Source organism: Rissa tridactyla, chromosome 2 (assembly GCF_028500815.1).
Source record: "Rissa tridactyla isolate bRisTri1 chromosome 2, bRisTri1.patW.cur.20221130, whole genome shotgun sequence".
NCBI lineage: Eukaryota > Metazoa > Chordata > Aves > Charadriiformes > Laridae > Rissa > Rissa tridactyla.
The window spans coordinates 116,888,055-116,909,324 of NC_071467.1; the positions used below are offsets into that span (position 1 = coordinate 116,888,055).

A 21,270-nucleotide genomic window follows, 5' to 3' on the forward strand; every position below is an offset into this window, starting at 1 on the left:
GGCATCTGTACATTGACTTCACTGCAGCCACATTTCCAAAGCAGCGTTATAGCTACTCTTCCAGAACAAGCAAGTAAAAACCTTTGCTCAGACCAGAGTACTGGTCTGCATCCCCCACAAAGTTACAGAAGCAAAGGGGCACGCACCTATTTGGAATTTCTTTTTAATTTTGTTTTTTCAAGTTTTTAAAGAGACCGGGGCATAAAGCAGAATAAATATCTGGGATTTATATTTTATCAAACAAGTGGAGAGGTCTGCTCCCTTTTCAGTGTCTTGACGGGAACCGCTATCAACTGCATTATAAACTCAAAGACAGAGTCTGTAAGAGTCCATTTGTCTTCCCGGTTGATGATGCTGGCACAGGGCCACACAATCCCTGGGAATTATTTTTTCAGTACAGGTGTGAGGCTGAGAGGCAGAGAAGACAGACAGCTTTTTATTATGCTGTTCTTACTGTTAAAAATCAGATGGCTAAGCAGCTCTGGATAGTAATTCAGCTACTACAAGGTGAGGACTCACTTTCCTGATCTATGGCATCAATAATGCTCAATTTAAAGCACCAGGAAAGCTTCAGTCACAGCACAGCTGTTGTCAAAAACATTCGTAAAACACTTGGCTCCTGTGTACTCAAAGACAGTGACAACAAACCTACAAAATGAAAAAAGTTATGTAAGATGATTACCTACAAATTTGCCTCCTCAGAGACCTCTGCATGCAAGATTTCCATTAGGGTGCTCTGTATGACCAACTGACGTTTACAAAACGAGTATATCACTCTTCCAATTTCACAGAGCCTTTTAAAGTCTCAACTGGAAAACGTTCATCAGCTCTGCCAGTGCACTAGGTATGCTATGGGCTGCTGCTCTTGTTTTTAATTACATCAGCCAACATAGATAACTATTAACATGCAGCAATATCCTGCAGTGGATACCATCAGGTAATCATTTTCACATCAGTTAAACAAGACATGATAGATCTCAGGCTTCCAACTAATGCTTATTGCTTGATCTGCAGCCACAAACAAAGGCTCTGTACAGCAGTAGGGAAGTTTTAGTACCTATGGGTTTACGGTAGCCAACACGAGGCGTGCCTTTGGTTTGTTTTTATTAAATTTAAACCCTAGTCTTCCTAATCTCATCCTAATGGAAGGATAGGACAGGCTGAAGCCAGTCTTTCAAATATTTATTTCATGACTCTCTTCATTCAGAGTGTTAAAGATCCTCAGTGGTTTCTTAAATAGAAGAATCATGATTTATGTTATCTAAAGGATCTGGCTCTTCAGAATATATTAAGTCAAAAAATAGCCGTTACAATTAACGACAGAAAATAAAAATCATGGTGTATTTCCTTTAATAAGTTCCATGTGTATCACGGGCAATTCTAGCATTTGTGTAAGTAATAAAGCATCTACATTTTTTGGTGAATACACAATGATTACTAGAGAATACACTTATGAACAATAGATGGTCCTTATGTGATTTTGGCTCATGAGGTTATACATTGCGTTAACCTTGAAGAATGAAATTTCCCCCACGTAATTTGATTGCTAGTCTTTAGAATCAATTTTCTGCATGCTTAAAAGCCAAACGTAGTGTACCATTTACGCACACATTTGGGATTCTCAGTTAAATCCACAGTTTGAATTAATGCACGGGGAAGAACAGCATACACTTTTTTTTTTTTCTGTTATTCTTTTAGATTGTTCTTTGTCTTTCTTGGACAATTCCTTTTCAACCTGCTAAAAGCAACTAAAGCAGTTCAGACAAGAAACAGCTTCTTTGCAAGACCCAGATATTCCAGATCCTCTGCTCCAGTGCACTTGGTTGAAAAATTCACAAATTGTTGCAAAACTAAGGTTCAAAAAAACCCATGTTTTTAAAAAGGAAGGTTGTAGGCTTTGCAATTAAAAAATAACCTTGAAAATAGCTTTGAGCATAACAGTGCTCAAGCAGCACTGTTTTACTGTTAGCAGCCTTAAAAGTTTAAGTTCTTATTTCAGTGAGCTGGAACAATCACATTTATTCATTATTTATTTCTTCATCAATCCTTTTATTAAGATATCACATTAACGTGCTTCTCAATCCCTGCCACTTGCTATGACTGTACACGACTGGAGTCATTAAAACCTCCAGCTCCCCTTGTCAAAATTTATGATAGCCACCACAGCAGATAGGAAAACTTGCCAGAAAGTATAATTTAAACTGACTAATATCAGACTAATCATCATAAGGACTATCGTAATGATGGCATTATTCATGAACTTTTTTTTTTTTTTTTTTTAAAACCTTCCCACTTGGAAATGAAGATATGTGGCACACTAAAGTGCGGCAAAATAAAAGGAAGGACAAGCAATCTTTCTGTTGGCTGGTACGTGAGGTCCAGGTTAAGACATCTTCCACAGCACTTGAAACATGCACAGGATTTTTTGCCCCTGTCATCAGACTGCCTTTTCCTCCTAAATTTTGTTCACAGTTCTGACTCTTGGGCTGATCTGTTATCCAAAGAGTTCTGGGTACCTCAAAGTTGTTTAGAGAAGGGGTGCTGGATGCCACAAGTTACGGCAGTACTCTTGACCTTCATGACTGCCCTTTGGAGACCTCTCATGCAAGCTTTCTTCATGCATACTCTAATTAGAAGTGAAGAATCTATAATCCATTTGCTAAGGTTCATAAGCAAGGCACTGATAAAGGCTTGACTACAGCAGTGTAAACAGTATAGAGATAATAAAAATACCACGATTAATCCCTCCCTGTCTCTCTTTCTACATCTATAATTTGCAAGATGACAAGGCTTAGGTACCTACCTCAGAGAAACCTGGGGAGAATTGGATTAATTAATGACTGCAGAGGGCTTTAAAACTATAAAGTCTTACATGCAGGAAGTGGCTACCTGTAATAGGAAGCCGTTGCTCTCTTTCCTAAAATTGAAAAGAATGACATTGTCCACCATCACAACCACTGACATCATCCTAACGACACCTTGTATCTGTGAGGAGCGCTCCACTCGAGAAAGCTCAGCTAAGACATACGTTCCTGTTAATATTATTAGTACAGCCTGCGGAAATTCACTGCACCACAATGCTCACGAACACCTGCAATAGCAGGGAGAGAGAGCAAATGAGTGGATATGAGAGAGAGAGGGAGAGATATCTAACATTACTGATCTCTAAAAATGCTCACTCCCAATCCATTTAAAACGCCTGCCATAAACCACGCTGTCCCTTAGCATCTCCAAGCGGCAAGACCTAACCCAACGGACCACAACAACCTCCTGCTGTGGGCAATTAAAACGCTCACTGCTTGCCTGTCTTTAAAACGCAAGTATCTAAAGATAAAAACAGCAGCGCATTGTGGAGCAAATTTCAGGACGCTTTTCCAGCCACCTCCATTTCCCAGCCTGGCATTTCTAACCGCTGCCTGTGATAGAAACTGCATTACTTTGGCAACAGCTTTCCATATAGTACTTTTAAACAACATTTTGTCTCATTTGAAGTCTGCTTCAAAACCCAAAGATTTTTTGGTTCTGCACAAGCTCCTCTATAATAAGCCAGAAACAGCAACTTTCACATAGGGAACAGGTTGCAAAGAGGCTTTTGCAGCCCTTGAACAACTCGGTAACTCTACCATATATACCGTGACAGTATTTACATCAGACCCACATGCCAAAAGCAAAACATAAACCAAATGGCCTCCGCTTTCACTGGAATTATCTCAGTAAAAAAAGAAAAAGCGAGGCTAAAAACGTTTAGATGTGGCAAGGTACTTACTAAAAAGCAAAATTACTTAATCACAAGTGAGACAACACACACCTTAAAACTATACAATGTATTCTGCTACAAAAAAATAACTTGGATGTGTTCAACTCCAAAACCAGAGCAAAATAACAGGATACCTATACTATTAGCCCTGCAACATATGAACAGTTTTAATTTAAAAGGACACTGCCAAATATGACTTTCAGTAACAGTTTTAATTGGGTTTATTCCCATATTCCTCTTACTGGCAGAGCTCCCACCAAGATGTAAGATAAAACAATAAGACATTGACTTTTTTTTCTTTTTTTCCTTTTAGGACACCGTCATTACAGTATTATAGCAAATAACAATTTTCTTCCTTTTTCAGGAACATGAGGTATTGCTCACAGATGTTTCATATTTAAATGTTTTCCTCTAGCAACATAGCTTGTTGCCCAAGTTCTGATTTTTTGTTAAAGGCAGGGATTATAATGCCTATTTCGTTTTATTCCTTTCAGAATAAAATCCTCAACAACATGACCGACTCCTTCTGATGGCAGAAGGACAGTTCCTTAATCAGTCATTTCCAAGAACCCATGCAACTCCACGTTTAACCTCCGGCTTTCCTTTGTTCGCAGTGCCTTAGTGCTACAGCACCGGTCCAAAGAAACAAAACTATGAGGAGGCTCTGCAGGAGGACACTTACAAAATTTAATGCAGCTCGAAACAAACGTGAAATAATGCAGCTATTTGAAATTATTGAGAGTGTCCATTTAAATCACTGCTCTTTAGTTGGCAAGAGAGAAGGGAAAAAAGAAGGAAACCTAGACCACACGAACATGAACAAAGACACGGGATAAGCACTCCCCAGACAACGTGCTGGGCCTGATCTCTCCTCTACCCTTCCGCCTGCAACTCTCATCACCTCTTTCTCCAGAAACCGACCTCCACACCTCTCGAGCTCCTCTTGGACCCTCTGCGCCAGTCGCCCTTCCCTGTCGCCTCCAGCTCCACAGGGCAAGTTCCAGCTGCGGTGTTCATGTCGGAGGGGGGCAAGACTGTCTGACTACCGGCGAAGGTAGGGCACTAAAGAGGCAATTAAAACAACTACTCACATCTTGTGCAAATATTCTCTCCCTCACTCTCTGATACTCCTCTTCTCTCTCTTCAATTGATTTACTTCGTCTGTCATCTCTAAATGGAAGAATTCTGTTTTGCTGAGCAGAAAGAAAACCAGGAGGGTTATATAAGTTGAGCTGTTAAAAACTGCCATTAAGTAACTGTCAGCTGAGAATAATAAATGTTCACTTAAACAAATGAAGCATGAAAACGATAGCTGTTGTTCCTACACAAAGCGCCCTGCGGGGCTGGGCACCCGGAGGGTTTCCCGGTAGATACTCCACACGGGTTCATAGAGCGAGTGGCCAAAACGAGGCTTTCTGCACGGATTTTGTAGACCCGCCATCCCAAAATTGGGTGTTCTCACCCCAAGCCTAAGTGCTGTTGCTCTTGACTGCTAAGATTTCTTGACTCTCCTACCGGCTGCGAGGAGCAGGAGGGCAGGCAGCGCTGCGCCACCTACGGAATCGAGGAAGAAAAGAAGGAAGCTAGGTGGTAAGAGCTAAGCTGCAAACCCTAGAAGAAACCCACCAAAGTCTATGTGTACGAGGAGGAGAAGTCCCAAATATTCGGCACGACAGTTTTAACCATTTCCACACCATAAAGGAACCCTCCACTTCAGTTTTGCTGGGAAGAGAACGGCCATTTGTGCCTCTTGGTAAACCACAGTGCGGGAAATGGCTGTGCCATGGGTGGGAGGCAAGGAGAAGAGGAATGCCAGCAGGAAATGCTTCACTGGCAATTGGGTTTCAAGCACTGCTCTTTCTTCCCCTGCGCCCCAGCACCTGGTAAGATAGGGCATGCTGTCTTCCTTTGGCTGATCCCCATGCTCATCACACCCTGAAAATGCTGGGGGTTTGCTTTCCAAGCCAACTGCAGCATAACTGGCAAGGCTGCTATAGATGATTCCAAGTGAAAGAAAAAGGGGAAAAAAAGAAACAAAAAAAAAAAAGAAAAAGAGACAGGAAAAATCGGTCTCTTACTGAAAACATGAAGGAGAGTGGCAATGAGAGACTCACTGGCACGTCCCTCCACAAATATAACCTAAGCAAAGAAAGCACACGCTGTCTTCTTACCTGTGAGAATTTTGTCATACAAGCAATTCACGTCAGAACCCATTTTGATTTTTTTGTTTGTTTGTTGTTTGTTAATATATTCCACATACACAGTTTGCACTGGATTGAAACAGCACAACACCTGCTTTCAAAGGCAGCACAAAACACACACATTTCCCTGGCGCTCCCCCTACTCATCGGGCTCACCTAAGGTAAGGTGGTGTTACGGCACAGGCAACACAGAGGGGGAACGTCTGCCACAGTACATGCACGACAAGCAAGTAAGTTACACAGACAGTAAAAGGTGGTGAGGGACCAAGAGGAGGGAGGGAACTAAAAGATGAAATTGATTTATTTTTGGTCAAAATTTAATTTAGGGTGGTTTAAAAAAAAAAAATTTAAAAAAAAAAAAACAAACAACCTGGCCTCACCATCATGTTTGTTTGGGGCATTTTATTTTTTTTTTTTTCCTCTCTCCTTTTTGGGCTACATCACTGTATCACCAGTCCCTGCTGAAATCCAACTCTGCATGGGTACAACGGAAGGAGGAAGCTGTAGGGAGCGGAACAACTGCCATAATTAGGCGAGACATTGAGAAATGCGACTGACACAGCCTTCCACGCAGCCCGGAGCCGCCGGCATTCCCCCTCCCCGTGGGCATGCAGCAAGTCCTGCGCCAAGCAAACCACCCATGCAAACCCACACACTGCCACGGCTGAAGCGGCCACGCCGGGGCTGGATGCGACCCACGGTGGTACGTACGCCAGAGGAGGTGGGGAGGGGGCAGGAGGGCAGGGGAGGAGGAGGAGGAGGAAGAGGAGAAGGAGAGCAACAACAAAAGAACAACAATAACATCAGTCAGCCCACCTTCAAAAACAGAACAAATTTCAGCAACTCTCGAACCGAGAACCAACCTGATTGTCTTCTTTATCAATACTAGAGTTATCTCGCTTCAAGATAAATCGCTTCTGGGATTCTTCACCTTTTTCATCTTTTAAATGTTCAGAAAACCTTTGCTCTGGTCTGCCAGCAAAGTAAAACATAGCAATAAAAAAAGCTTTCTTTGGGTTTTGCTTTGATCTTTATTTCTCAGTGCTCTTTGTTTTCACAGAGGCATTCAGTGCAAAAGCAGTTAACATTTGTGGTCATGGTGAGACGCTGCCTATAGCTGTCTGAGGCTGCTGTATCGCTGCTAACTGTTATTGCTATAAATAGCTTTTGTTGTTGTTGTTGTTGTTGTGTAGCAAGGAGCGGGAATCCAAAGGCTCAGTCACTGAAATATTTAGACCCTCCTCACTGTGACTGAAGGACAGGGAAAACAAATTAACACACTGTATGTTAATTTGCTTCTTTCAGTAGCTGTGACCTCCGGCAACACCGCCGCTTAGCAAAGCCTATCCACCTTCAAAAGTAAGGAAAAATGGACAGAAATCTTAAAAACCAGAGTTTCCTCACTCCTAATTAAAAAAAACCCAAACAGTAATTTGAGGGACTGATGGTGTTTTGTTTAAACAAAGTATTATCTCATCACCATGAAGTGGGGAAAACACTCTGCAACAATCATAGAGTACCAATCAGTTCACCGATTTAAACCCACCCAGACATCTATTTATTCAGTTTTAAAAGCCAAACCTCACTGCTTAAAAGCTCAACATTTTCAGGTCCATAAGAGCTGGGAGGACGCTGTTCCACGTTCTCACCTTGCGCAAAAAGCAAGTTTTAAGAAGTATCTCATGTCACCGAGCTGGTTGCTGCCAACGCCTTGTAGCTGTCAATAAACAACCCTCCAGCCTGCACCACTCCTGAACCCAAACCCGTGATGTTTTAAGCCCCCCTGATGTCAACCGGGCAACCAGTGGCCTGGAGAACTGAGATGGGATTCACACGCTGCTGTCACCCAACTGAGGCATTGCTAACGCACAAGCTGGTTTATAAAAGCAGTAATACGCTGTGTCACGCTGTGAGGTTGCCACCAGGGAACATAAACCTTGGGCTGTGTGCTGAGCTCCTGCCAGCAGTAGCGGTAGGAGATGCTCCTGCCTACATAGCGGACCTACCTAAACGAGACACGAAGCTTCTGCTGACAGTAATGGACCAATTGTCAAGAAGTCTAAAGGTAGAATTTACAGAAGTCAGTGACTTCATAAATAGTTTTTAAAAGTCCACTGTAACCTCCAAAATAAAAATCTCAGCTTCATCTTATCTCAGAATGGAAAATTAAACCAGATGCGTAAATCAGCCACCATTTTCTTGTTCCAGCGTTCAGATTTGCACTTAACTAATTAGCAATGGATTTCAAATCAAAATATAGCACATATTCATGCCATAATTACAGACCATTACAACTCATTGTCAGATGTGCAGGAAACATTTGTAATTAACTGTTAGAAATACAATATTAAGAGACAGCAGCCCTCCTGCCTCGCTTTCTGTATGAATTTGAAGGACTCGCGCTTCTGCTCGCAATATGCATTTTTGCAACAAAGCAACGAGACATACCAGCCTGATTTCCACAGCTTTTGAGAATTCAAGAAACCTTTGTCCATCAGCTGTAAGTGCTAGCGCTAACGGATGTAAGGCCCGACAGATGAAAGTCAGCAGACTCTCTGGATGCCCTACTAGCCTTCTTTTTGACAGTCCAGAGGAGCACGGCTCTCTGCATAGTCTTCTAACCTCATGGGTCATTAGTGATGTTTCCTCACAAACAGAAAGGCTACGAAGCCACGAAGCCCCGTTAATGGGTTGCTAGGTGGGCTGTTCTGCCTTTGCTCCCATTAACAAGCGCTGTGCCTGCACAGCCAGAAAGGAAGATTCGTTCCCTCAAATACTCTTGCTTTGACAGCACCAGCTGAGGAACGTTCTTTTTTCTGGTTTTGCATCCTAACACACCAAAGCTTCTGTAATTGTACTATCAGTGTAAAATGTATAGTTGTAAACTATCTGCTGAGCATCTAATAAACTATGTATCAAGCATAATAAATAACTGGGATTTTAAAATGCAGAGGGGGGAAAAATGTAATCAAAAATTAGAGAAAAAAATGGAAAAAGCAATTTGGTTAAATGTCTCAGCCAACTACTAACTTACTTAAACAACAACATGGTTTTCACACTTCATAGCATTATTTTCATTTTTTAATCCCATTTTCACTTCATTTACTATTTATAAAATGTTTCCCCTTGCCAGAAGAGAATAGAAGCAGCACGAAATCAAGCCATGAGCCTAAACTAATGATCCGCTATGTGCCTGTTAATAAAATTAATCTACAAGCCCAGTAGGTGATTAATCTCCACAGTCGTGAAAAAGAAGTTTGCCTGGGTGAACATGCAGAGCATTAGGGAGCCCCACAGTACTACGAGCGCCCTGGGAAGAGCCGTCCCTGCCAGTTGTCACTGCAACTCCAGGTCACTGTTACCAGTGAGGCTGCCAACCGCACGACCAGCTCCGTTAGTAAGGGGGTGCAAAGCTTGAGGGAGGACTTTCAAGTGAGAAACGGGATACCACAGCAACAAATGTCTTCAGGCACGCCAGCCCACAGGCCTCCCTCAGTAAGTGCTCAAGTGTTCAAAATCAGGAAAGGACATTCAGTTGAGAGAAATGGAAATGAAGGACTAATTTAAAGATGGTATCACAATCCAGCAATATTTGCGTATAGGGTTTGGGCATTTTTTTTGTCAATACTGTTTACTACGTTCTCTTTTTTAGCATCTATTGCAAAGAATATATTATTAGTAGGACAGATGGCAAACTATGCTTAAAACCGGTAAGTGGAACCAAATGCTCTAATCATTTGGGTAGAGGAGAGGTTGGTTCTGCAAAGATTTGGGTCTGGTCCTCTGATGGAAGTCAGTGCCAGTTCCGTGTTCACAGCTTTGAAGTCCCCTGTAATTGTATAATGCCTTTGCTAAAAGAAAGCAGAACCACTGTGGTTATTCTGGGGAGATCCGTTGCATTAGTTTATGAATTTCCGGGTGATACAACTGCTTGAAAATGGAAGAAAATATGTAATTTTGAGCAAGATGCAGTACACGATCAATATGCTAACAGAGTATATAATTACAGTAATACAGCAGATACAGTGAATTCATCTCATGTGAGTCCTACATGAATCACAATCACATTTACTTTTCTTCTAAGCTTCTTTAGCCATGATTCTGTCAGTAGTGGAGTCTGCATAACATAGCAAATTGTGTTCGTGCATGTAAGGAATTTATCAACCTTATTTTCAGTACTAGCATAAATTAAGATCTTACTCAAGTCAAAGCATGGTTTACAGTTACTATCACAAACCCGTGGCAAATCAGGAACTTATTTACTATTACCACACTGGTTACCTAATTTACACCTCCAAACCCTAACCGCACCTCAGTTTAATTTTAAGTGGTAAAAATGGGATTTACATAGCCTTTTTGAAGAGGCGTTGAGTACTTCTAAAGAGCTTATTGCTAACTCGAGTACTCTTAACTATTTAGGGATCTTCTTCAAAGAAACCCAAACAAAACAATATACAATACCTACCCTATCATTGGTGGGCACACAGTACACCCACCTACATGCTAACAACAGCCTCCAAGAAAAGACATGCAAATGCAAGGCTTACAAGGAGTGCTGCCCACAGGTATGATATTCATTATTTCACTTAGCCCCCATAACTGGAATCAGCAGATCACTTGAGAGCCTCAAGCCCCGCTGCTCCAAAAACACTTAAGGAGGAAATACCAATTCCCTTTTAAGTCAATAGGATTTTTGCAGTTTGAGGACTGTGTTGAGAAAACCGGAAAGTATGACCCAATTATACCTTAAAGGTACAGAAGTCAAGACACAGGGAGCGGGAAAATCACACAGGCTAAAAAAAAAAAAAAAAAAAAAAAAAGAAAAAAGCTTGTTTGTTTGTTTTGGTTTTTTTAAATATAACCTTTTGATCATCCAAACTGTTCTTGCTTGACAGTATGGGTGGAAGGAAAACATCTGTGCCCTAAAAATGCAACTTCACAAAAATGCAATTGCATATGAAATCATTTTGTATTTCCTAAAAGTCGTCTGGTAGCTCAGTCACCTTTCCCTATTCAGGCAAAATTTCAGGGCAGTACTGCTTTCCCATTTCTAGTGGCTGTGCTCCTTCTCATGTGTGCGATATCATTTCAACTCTTTCAGCCCCATTTTTGTGTTGGGAGATCATTGTAGACAGTCATGTCAAGATACGGGTGAAGTTTCTTTCTTCTGCGCCTAGAATATTTTCACTGTAAGGGTGACTGAGCACTGGCACAGGTTGTCCAGGGAAGTGGTGGAGTCTCCATCCTTAGAGATATTCAAAAGCCATCTGGGCACTGTCCTGGGCAATTGACTCTCCATGGCCCTGCTTGAGCAGGGGATCAGACAAGGTGACCTCCAGAAATCCCTTCCAACCTCAATCATGCTATCATTTTGTGAAACACAAAGTCAGATATATAGTAACAAATCTACAGCAGAACAAAGCTCTGTCATTACCTCTTTCAGATGTTTTTTGTGCCTGCATTTTGTTTTGCAAGTTGGTCATTATCATTTACTATTCTCATTTTACAGTTACTTATACCTTACTTAAGCAAGGGCTCAACAAAAGACACTTTTCTGGACTCATGCCTTACAATGAAGCCTATATTTTAGAAATGATAAAGCTGGAATAAGCAGCAAAACACTTCTGCGTGTTAGAAAAGGAAAAAAAAAAGTTAAGATTTTGATAGCAACATCCATTACAGGATTTTTTTTTCTACTATCATTATGGCAATTTTAATGTGAGCTACTTCCATTCACTTCAGTAGAGTTCCTCTCAATTTATCTCAGTATGACAGAAAAAAGAGTTTGTCCCTCAGGCGTAATTTTTTACATGGACTCTTTAAGAAGAATTCCCCCTTACGTGATCATTTCATGCCTTTCATTCCAAGTCAACCACCGTAAGTAGTAATGACAAAAAACCCCCAAGCCCTAAGTACCTTAACCAGGTATTCACTATTTAATCAAATTACTGATTTAAAAAACATATTGCAGAGTGGTAATAGCTATCAGGATACATGGACTAAGGAAGTCACAGGGCATTTCCTTGCGTCTGCCATGTTTAGGAGAAAACTAATGCTGTTTTATAGGCCTCTATTTGCATGGGAGATAAGAAATTAAATACTGGGGGGGGAAAAATCTGCAGTCATTTAAAATAAGTTAATTAGCTCTGAAATAGCTGGCTGAGAAACAGGAAACACAGATACCACACCAAAAGGACAAATGGAGAGAGACAAGCACGGGCTTTGAACGTTACGGTTCTGAAGACTTAGTCACTGTATTAAGTAGAGCACACAAAGAGTCTGGGATTGTCAGGGCTCACTTACATACAGCACATAAATCTTTATTATGAGGCATATGTTTCTGACAGCACCACAGCGCACAGGCTGTTGCAAGATGCCTTTCAAAAGGAGCAACAACCTCACCACGTGTGGAAAAGATGGTTTTGCCAGTACAGCGCCTGAAATTGCTAAAAATCTAGCAAGTGCCGTAGCGTACATCATCTGCAAAAGCCCCACAGGTAACAGCCACGCAGCTGTCGGTAGGAATGCAATATAGGAAAGCAAGGGCAAAAGTGGAGATCGCTGTGCTCTGCCAGAGTCTAAAAAAACAACAAAAATAACCAACCTGAATTTTGCATTTGCAATACAATGTTCACTTAACGTACATAACGGGACAGCATGTTAATGTTCCTCTTCTGAACGGCAACACAAAGTGAAAGGCAGGTAGGGCAACGGGGCAAGAACAGGAAAAACACCACCCCTGGGGACCCACAGAATCATCATATGGCAAACAAAACGAATAACCGACAAAACGTTCTTCCACAAGGATGCCATCAGGACAGCAATGGGATGGTGAGAGCAGGGGAGAAGCGCCGCTGCCGGCGGGATTCAGAGGAGTTGTGAAGATTTAGGACACTCTTATACAGGTGTTCTGATGGTCTAATGGTGTTTCTTCTTCTTTGCGCTTATCTTTAATTAAACCAACTGCTGAGTCCAACATCACGTTGCCCTCCATTTTGAGGGGACGCTGTGACACAGTATGGTGGCCTTTCTTGCTTTGCCAGTTTGTGAATATCTACTACATCTGCCTGCTGTGCTTTTTTTGGTTTTCTGCTGGAGGCTCTCCTAGGGCTCTGCATTACCACCACAGTAAAACTACGTTAAGCATTACTGTTTCTTTGCTTTACCTTGCAGGTCAAAACTGTTATCTGCAGTACAAATGACTGTTTTGATCATGAAGACGTGGGAATATATTCTGAGAGTTCAAGAATTTACAGAACTTGGAAGCAAATATCATCATAGTCAAGAGGCCCCAACTTAACAACGAAAGGCAGAATTCCAGCCCTACAGGTTAAATTGTTTGATTAAATTCTCTCAGAACAACATTTTTCAAGAATGAGGGCCCAGAATTACAGCCTTCAAATAGCCCTCCTGTATTTAGGGGCTGATGGATGCTAACCCAGAGTTTCAAAAAGTCAGACAGTATTTAAATACAGATAATTGTTAAAGTACAGTGCAGTTATATTATCACAACTTAAAACCACTCAGATGGCATTTCAAACATTTAAAGGTAAATGCCTTATTAACAGATTGCTGCTTTTACCATATGAGTCACTAACGGCTCCTGTTATGATGATAAAAGCGCACTGAAAGCCATAAAAAAAAAAATAAAAAAAAATCAACCCTGTACAAGACAGCTCCTTCAAGATGCTGCCTTCTCTGTAGCACAGGGAAAAAAAAAAAACCTCAAATACCAAATGCTACATTTTTCCTGGTTAAAGACCCTGTATTCTTTAACTTCCCCCCCGCCAGAACAGCATCTGGACTCTAAACGTGTTCTGTATTTATTACTAAACAACAAGGATGTGAAAAGTCACAAGTTATTTTGACAGGCACTCTCCCCTCTAACTGGGGTTGCAGATACGTCTGGCAGGACTGAAAGGAAGAGGCAGTACCAGCACATGGAAACGACATCCCCCTGGGCTTTTCGTTCAGAGCGAGTGAGGTTCACTCTGTCACTCCTGCCCACCCTTCAAGATGCTCAGTCCCAGTACCCCAGCAGCACGATTTCAGTAGCGTTTCCCATTATGAAAAGGATGGTGAAGCTGAGGGCTGCAGGATGGACTGAGACGATGTACACCAATTCTCTTCCATGCCAAGTTATTTTGTGTGAGGACCAAGCAGAAAGCCAGATCCTAAAGGCTTTCAGAACGTATGGTATTTAAAAGAACCTGATCTCATGATGAGATATCATAGCACAACTCATGACCCTCACAAGCTTTCCTAAAGCTTAATTCCAGAAAGTCATCCTGGTTTAATCTATAAATGCAAAACCACAGTACATCTTGACTCCCTGAGAGTCTGCCTAAGTACAGGCTTCAAAATTTGGCCCAGTATTTTGGGGCCAGAACACAGGAATCTAGCTCTAAACTCAGGGGATAAGTCATCAGGGCAAGGGCACACCGAAATACCAGCTCTTTCTGCTCAAGTGCAAAGCCCTGTCTCAGAGAGGGGCCATTTTTGGAGCTTCAAAATGTCTTCCTGTGATCACACTAAGGTTATTTCTGTACCCAAGGGACCTGCTTCTCCTGCTCCCACTCCCCTGCACTGGGATTTAGTTCTTATATTCAGGATGTCTATTGAGAATGAACATTTTGCACAGCGCCAATTTATTTTCAGCTAGTAGAGGCTTGTAAGTGGTAGCATAGTTTATTACAGAATTCATTAATATTTGATTTTAAGGATGTGGCATACTCTGTAAGTGGCTGAAAATCACAGCATTGCATAACTGCTACGATCTATTTAAAACTACGTTTTTCTATCGTAGAAGTTCAAAAATTAACAAGGAAGAAAGACAGCAAAATGAAGCAAACTCAAGATTTGAACGCTACCAATGAAGGCAAGATGGCTCCCCAAAAGCCAACCGTGTAATGAATAAATGATTAGTCCTCTTGAAATGCCCCATGCATACCAACTAACACCACAATAAATTCTTGCGCTTACTTCTACTTCAGGCCAGGAACATTTTTCCCCTCTCCAGCAGGAAGACTCATGGATCAGAGGTCACCCCATGAAAAATCACTGGCCTGAAGAAGAGCACCGATTTTTAATAACCTGTCAGAGACGGCCTTGCGAGGCTACCTTGGAAACAGCAAACAGAAGCAACTGACTTTGCTTACAAAACCAACAAATTTCTCAAAATTCACAATACTTTTTCATTTCTAGTGATCATGTCATATTTCCTACATTAAACACGAGGCAGGCCAAAGAAGCGTAAAAGGCAATTACTAAAAATAATTTGGAACACCTCTAAAATTCACTTGCTCATGTTTATCAACACCTCATTTCTGAAATGCCCAGATTTAAAGACATTATTTCACCTACTACTGACATACAGTTACCTCTAAGGAAAGCACAGGGACTATTTCAGATTTCCAGATCTGTCTCCAGTAATTTGAAACCATAAATGACCAGAACAGCAGCTTGATTACCAGGCACTTCCCTGCTACAGCTCAGACGAGCACGTAAAGACATTGGTTAATTACTCATGCAAGGAAGAGCTTCCCTCAACCAAATTACCTACTTGTTATTCCATAGCCCCCTCTGCCTGGGTAACCTCCCACCTCCCCACGTGGACCAGCTGATATTAACCTTCTGCGTTTATCAAAACTTACGCTATTCAGTGGTGTGATTGCAAGAATTAAAAAAAAAAAAAAAAAAAAAGAAAAGAAAAGAAAAAGAGAAATACCATAGATGTCCTCCGATTAATGCTTAACTAATATCCCATTAGAGTATAGAACAGCTGTAAAGTACATGTTCACCTTAATTATAAACAATTTAGTTTTGATAAATTACATTAGATGAAAATTTAATATTGGAGCTATTAGAACTGGTTCATTAACCCTAACATCTCATTTACAAAGTAAGTCATTTCCATGGGTCCAGTATATGCCTTACACTGATCGAAGTAAGAACAAAGCCAGTATTTAAGGGTCATACACAGCCCAACCTCAAGTGTACAGGTTTTTTGGGGTTTTTTTTATTCTGTATCTTTCATGCAGAATAGGTATGTGACTAAAATGGGAGAATGCCTGCTCAGAAAAAAGGCTGTCCTAATTCAAGTATCATTAAAATAAAGAAAAGAAAAATTAAAAACAAACAAACAAAAAAAACAAGAACCACCCGCACCCACCCCCCAAAAAAACAACCTACAAACCCAAACCACAAACGGCCACAACTGTGAGGAAAAAAGCTCAATCTCTTCCAGATGAGCATCAATCAGTGAAATGATGAATGTTCACAACCTCAAATAATGCGTTTAGCGGAACAGTGACAACCTCATGTCCGAAACAACTGCCTGTAGCATAATATTAAGATATTGCTAAAATGCCTAGCACTTATTAACATACTTACGCCCCGAATTACTTCTCCAATCGCCACGTGACTGGATAAAAGAGCCGAAATTCCTCCACATGAGGTGAGAGCACATACAGGCTCTCGCCTGTAATAAAAAGCCGAGGCATTGCGGTGCATGAGGAAGCTCGGGCACTGCCGGAGGCAAACATATCCTGAACCTCAAAGCGAATGGTCTAACTCCCCTTAATGTTTTCCTGAAGCGTTTTTCGGGAAGTTCTCCATTCCTTCTCAGATGTGAAAGCCTTCCCCTGCTAGGCATGCAGGGGTGCGCTGCCCGGCTCTGGGCTGCAGCGGGAAAGGCCAGAAAGGAGGCAAAGGCTAAAACCTAAACCATCACAGCAATGACTGCCGGCGCTCTGGGCTCTGGCATCCTAAACGTGATTACTATTGCACTGACAAAAGTTTTTTCTAATCATGTTCCTCATTTAATCCCAGATTGAAATAAACAGATTATTTTTGTATGAAAATCTCAAGAAATAAAATCCGTGAAAACCAAAATAACTTGCTACTTCAAAGCTATGTGTTACTATGTAGCTAAATCAGCTCTTAGTTATTATTATACATTATTGCTTTATTATGTTCCTACTAAATCCTTAGTTGCATAATGTATTAGTTCAGCTTAAACTGGAACAAAATGTCATGTCTCAGACAATTACAATGTTATTTCCCAGTTACACATTTTTTTTCCATTTTAGTTGCATACATCTACTACGCACCCTTGTATTTCTCCACGCATTTGTAACATATGACACGTATACTGATTGGGCAACAGCAATTGTAAGCCAGAGGGAAAGTATAGATATCCCCAGTTTCCACTTATTTCTTAGTGGTCAAGGGGCAACTATTCTGTAGTGAAGATGGGAAAGAGGCAACTACAATAGGAAACGGAGAAATGGAGTGGACTCCATAGTCCCTTTAAGAAAAGTAATGCAAGACTCCAAGGAAAAAAAAATAAAAGCAGAAATAATGGTGTTCACATATGTTTTCCTGCACCATGTGGCTCATAAAAGCCATTCTACTCTCACGAGATCTTTACTTTGTGTACATATATGATAATCAAGGATAGCATAAGGTGCTTAAATGCAGATGCAATACCATACAGCAAACCATTTGCCAGATAACTATTCCATATTACAATGGGGGGGGGGGGGGGGGACGACACCAAACTGTGCTTCAAACTCTCTTGCAAACATTGAATTGCTTTGATTGAGATTTTACAAAAAATAAGATATATGCATTCAGGTACACAGTTGTAACTACTACCATGTACTTGACTAAAAAAAGTGTCGTTACTAATTGCACGTGCAAAATGTCCCATCTCTCCCATCAGCAAACAACTGCTTAAAGAAATTAAAGTCATTACACTGAATACTTTATTCAGCCAAGGGGAAAGGCATACTTTTCTGCATGCTCAAAAAGCTGTAACATTTGGCATCTCAAGGAAATCTTCTTGACATTTCTGCCTAGGGTAAAAAAAAAATAAATTCTAGAAACTATTCCTCATCAAAACTGCCAATGTTCAGTGGATGCCATTTTATTGACACGTCCGTAGGATCCCGTACCAAAGTTCAGATTCTCATCTTAAGATAGTGAAATTGGCACAGCCCACCTCTGCTAGCACAGATGTTATCTCCAACAAGATCACTGAGCGTATACACAATAGAAACCTGATGAGAACTTCTCTGCTTGTGATCCAAACCACCCTTGCACAGAGGAGACAGAATAACATAGACTGTATGTCATAACTACAAAGGTCTTGTAGGTTATTCAAAGTACATACTGTACATTATGTCTCCTTCTGCTGATCCAGTTCAACCCTGGATTGTAAGGAACCCCTGTAACACACGCAAAATCTTAGTATTGCCCAAAGTTTTTCATGCATCTCAAAGGCACCAAAAAACCTTCTGACTGGGCCAATATTATATTAATGTTTAAATATTAACAGAGTAAGAAGAAAACCAAATATTACAAGGATCATAACTCATGATGCTCTTGGAAAAAAAAATTAGTCATGACTGAAGATTTGAGTATTGGTATAAAGTTTGTAATAGGTATGTTACACCCTCAGAATATACAAAAATGTCTAAATACAACCATTATATATTCTAAGCACTCCGCCTTCTCAACTCTGATGAGCCCTGCCACTCATGCTTATATAAAAATGTACATGAATGCATGTGTGGGCTGTGGTACAGACATACTTGTCACACGGGTGATGAGCTCAAGCAAATGAAAACCCTTTTCCTTTACTAAGCACACCGAACACACTTCCCCTACGTTTCTCCACCTACCTACAGATAACCAAATGAATGAAACTGATTGAACTGGTATGTGTAATAATATGAACAGCCTGCAAAACGCCCTGAAGTACTGCCAGTCATTTGATAGGAATTACGAGGAATACATGGAATATAAGGTGGCACATACACCTTTTTTTTTTTTTTTTGCTCCAATTTGGGATGCCCTGTCTAACATATTGCCTCAATTCCTAACTTCTGTTTGTATCATATTTCACTGTCTTAAGTTGCCCATACATTTCAGTATATCTTTAGATAGATGACAGGCAGACACAGATGACACACAAATATAAATTACAATGGTGACACAAGCGCACTTTCATACTGAACAAAGAAGACTTCCCATTTTAAGTAGTACTTGAACTTTTTGGCTATAAAAACCAAAACAACATCAAAAAACCCCCTCTCATTTTCTGATCAACTTTTCTCATGTATACTGCTGAGAATAAGATTTTTAGACTTTGGACAATTTAGTTTGGCAGGACTTCAAGATATGAGACTATGAAAAATGACATTTATTTTTTTAATGTGTTCTTTTTTAACCTAGTCTTAATTTCAAAAATCCTCCAGAAAGGTATTTGTTTTTAAAATCCACTATTCTGTAATGAGAGCTAGAGTACAAAGACTTAATTTTATGAAGGTTAACAACCATTTGTGTAGTTGAAGTCACCTCTCTGTGTTTTAAAATTTCGTTTCATAAAAAAGTTTCAAAAACCAGTATGACTTGTTCACATTCCAATAAAATAAAATAAATTAAAAAAAAAAAAGATACCTTAGATTAAGCTCTTCATCATAAATAGTCTGCAGACTGCAAAGATGTCCTTATGGTCTGACTGTATTTTTAAGAGAGACTTCACTGAGAGTTCACTAAAGCTCCAGGACTGCAATCACGGAGAGATTCAAGACCTAGCGCATTTTTACCATCTTCTTCACTTCTCTGTAAAGCAGCATGGTTGACCAGGCAAGCCAAGGCCCTCCCTCCAGCTGTGCAACCTCTTCAACAAGCACCTCCTCAAGTCCCAAGCCCTCGAAAAATGGGTCATTTCTATAGGCATAGGTACACAGAAGTGGATATATGTTGACCTAAGATGGCCAACTGATTAAAGAAATTAAATGCCTTCACCCACTCCATTCATACCCTAGTCCCCTGTTTGACAGACCCTACTCGGTACCGCAGCACCTCTAAGGTACGGTTGTTACCAGCTCTTCCCAACCAGCCCATTCATCTCAAACCCGTTAACCTCCTGACACTTGTGCCTCCAAGCACCTGCGGGCAGCGAGCGCAGCAGGTCTCTGCTGAACCGCATAAATGCAACTCACTGCCCGGAGCCAGGGAACAAGTCATCTCCTGCAAGTGTGACCAGAGATGCAACATGAACCCCCACAGAGAAGTAAGCCACACGGTGCTTATTCAAGCCCACACAGCGACTCTGCAGTCATATGCTCTTCCCGAACAGGTACACACAGACAGAAGGCACAGCCAGTGCAGAATTTATGAATTCTTGAGAATGTTCTTCCCTCTCCACAGTACGCAGCTAAAGTACTTTGGAAACCGTGTGCCATACAGAGACGATTTATTGTCAAAATGCAGATCTTCAGAATATCTGTCTACGGGGCCTCTCCATAAATTCGCATAAAACTATCAAGGCTGAGGCTTACAGCACGGTATAACCATGTTGAACAGCGTTTCAGCTGCTCTCCAGATTCTCCGGTATTCTGGATACTTTCCAAGTAGTAATTAATAGAGTCAACACATTCCTGGTGTTTGGTGTTGATTCTGAACCGCACAAAATTGTCTCCTCTGAGAGTACTGAAATGCAGAACACATGAAATCACATTGGATGCTTTCAGATGTGGAACTTACACAGTATTTGCTGCGGATAATAAAATCTCATCAGCCCTTATTCATGCTGGATAATAACAATCTGTTTTCTGTCAGAGCCAGGGACATATAAAAAAAACCAAAAACCAAAACAACTTGCCATCTCCAGCTATGAAAAGAAAGAGCTACTTCTACAAGGCTTTATTTTACAGCAGTATCAAAATAATGTAAACAACATACTGGAAGCATCATGATGCAACACAAGCTTCATACAATCCAGTTACCCACCACCAAATCATGGCAGAAGGAAAAAAAAAAAAAAAAAAAGAAATCTGCAGTTTGTGTGCTGCTTACAAAACAGCTGTAACTCCCAGCCAACAGAGGGGAAAAGCCCTGTGTTTATTTCTGGGAGATCTGCACAGGAATGATGTCAGAACCAATTTGTCTGGCTCCATGCCTCACCTCCAGCTTGCAAGACCACAGCTGAAAGGGTCATTTGATCCATTATACCCCTGCAACGTTCTGCCCGCTGAGCTCACCCACAAGGATGCCAGTTCATGCTGGTAAACAGCCTTGCTTGCTCATTCCCACCACGCAAGAAGCCACAGCTTCACCAGACCGCTCGGATGAAGTCTTGATTTTTGAAGAAGACCTCAGTGTCCTCTCTAGAAGCGCTGTGCAAGCATTTCCAACAGCGCTTCCAGCGCTACTCATCTCTGCGATGCACAGCCACACAACTGAGCAAGGATTATCAGATATTAATGTGATATTATCACATTATCAAGTCAACCAGGTGAA

General features: G+C 41.0%; 1 protein-coding gene across 15 annotated transcripts in view; it reads right to left on the minus strand.

The window, feature by feature from the left end:
* The window catches only part of ARPP21 (cAMP regulated phosphoprotein 21), a 200,057-nt gene that overhangs the window by 69,775 nt on the left and 109,012 nt on the right, over positions 1–21,270 (minus strand). For 12 of the 15 annotated variants that reach the window (XM_054190877.1, XM_054190879.1, XM_054190878.1 and 9 more), the window contains 2 exons: positions 6,822–6,930; positions 4,849–4,950 (listed from right to left, as the gene is read on the minus strand). The exons of 1 other annotated variant lie outside the window; for it this stretch is intronic. In XM_054190877.1, coding sequence (XP_054046852.1) covers positions 4,849–4,950; positions 6,822–6,930 — 211 coding nt within the window. The remainder of the gene's footprint in view (positions 1–4,848; positions 4,951–6,821; positions 6,931–21,270) is intronic. 2 more of the 15 variants (XM_054190881.1, XM_054190880.1) reach the window with 1 other exon arrangement.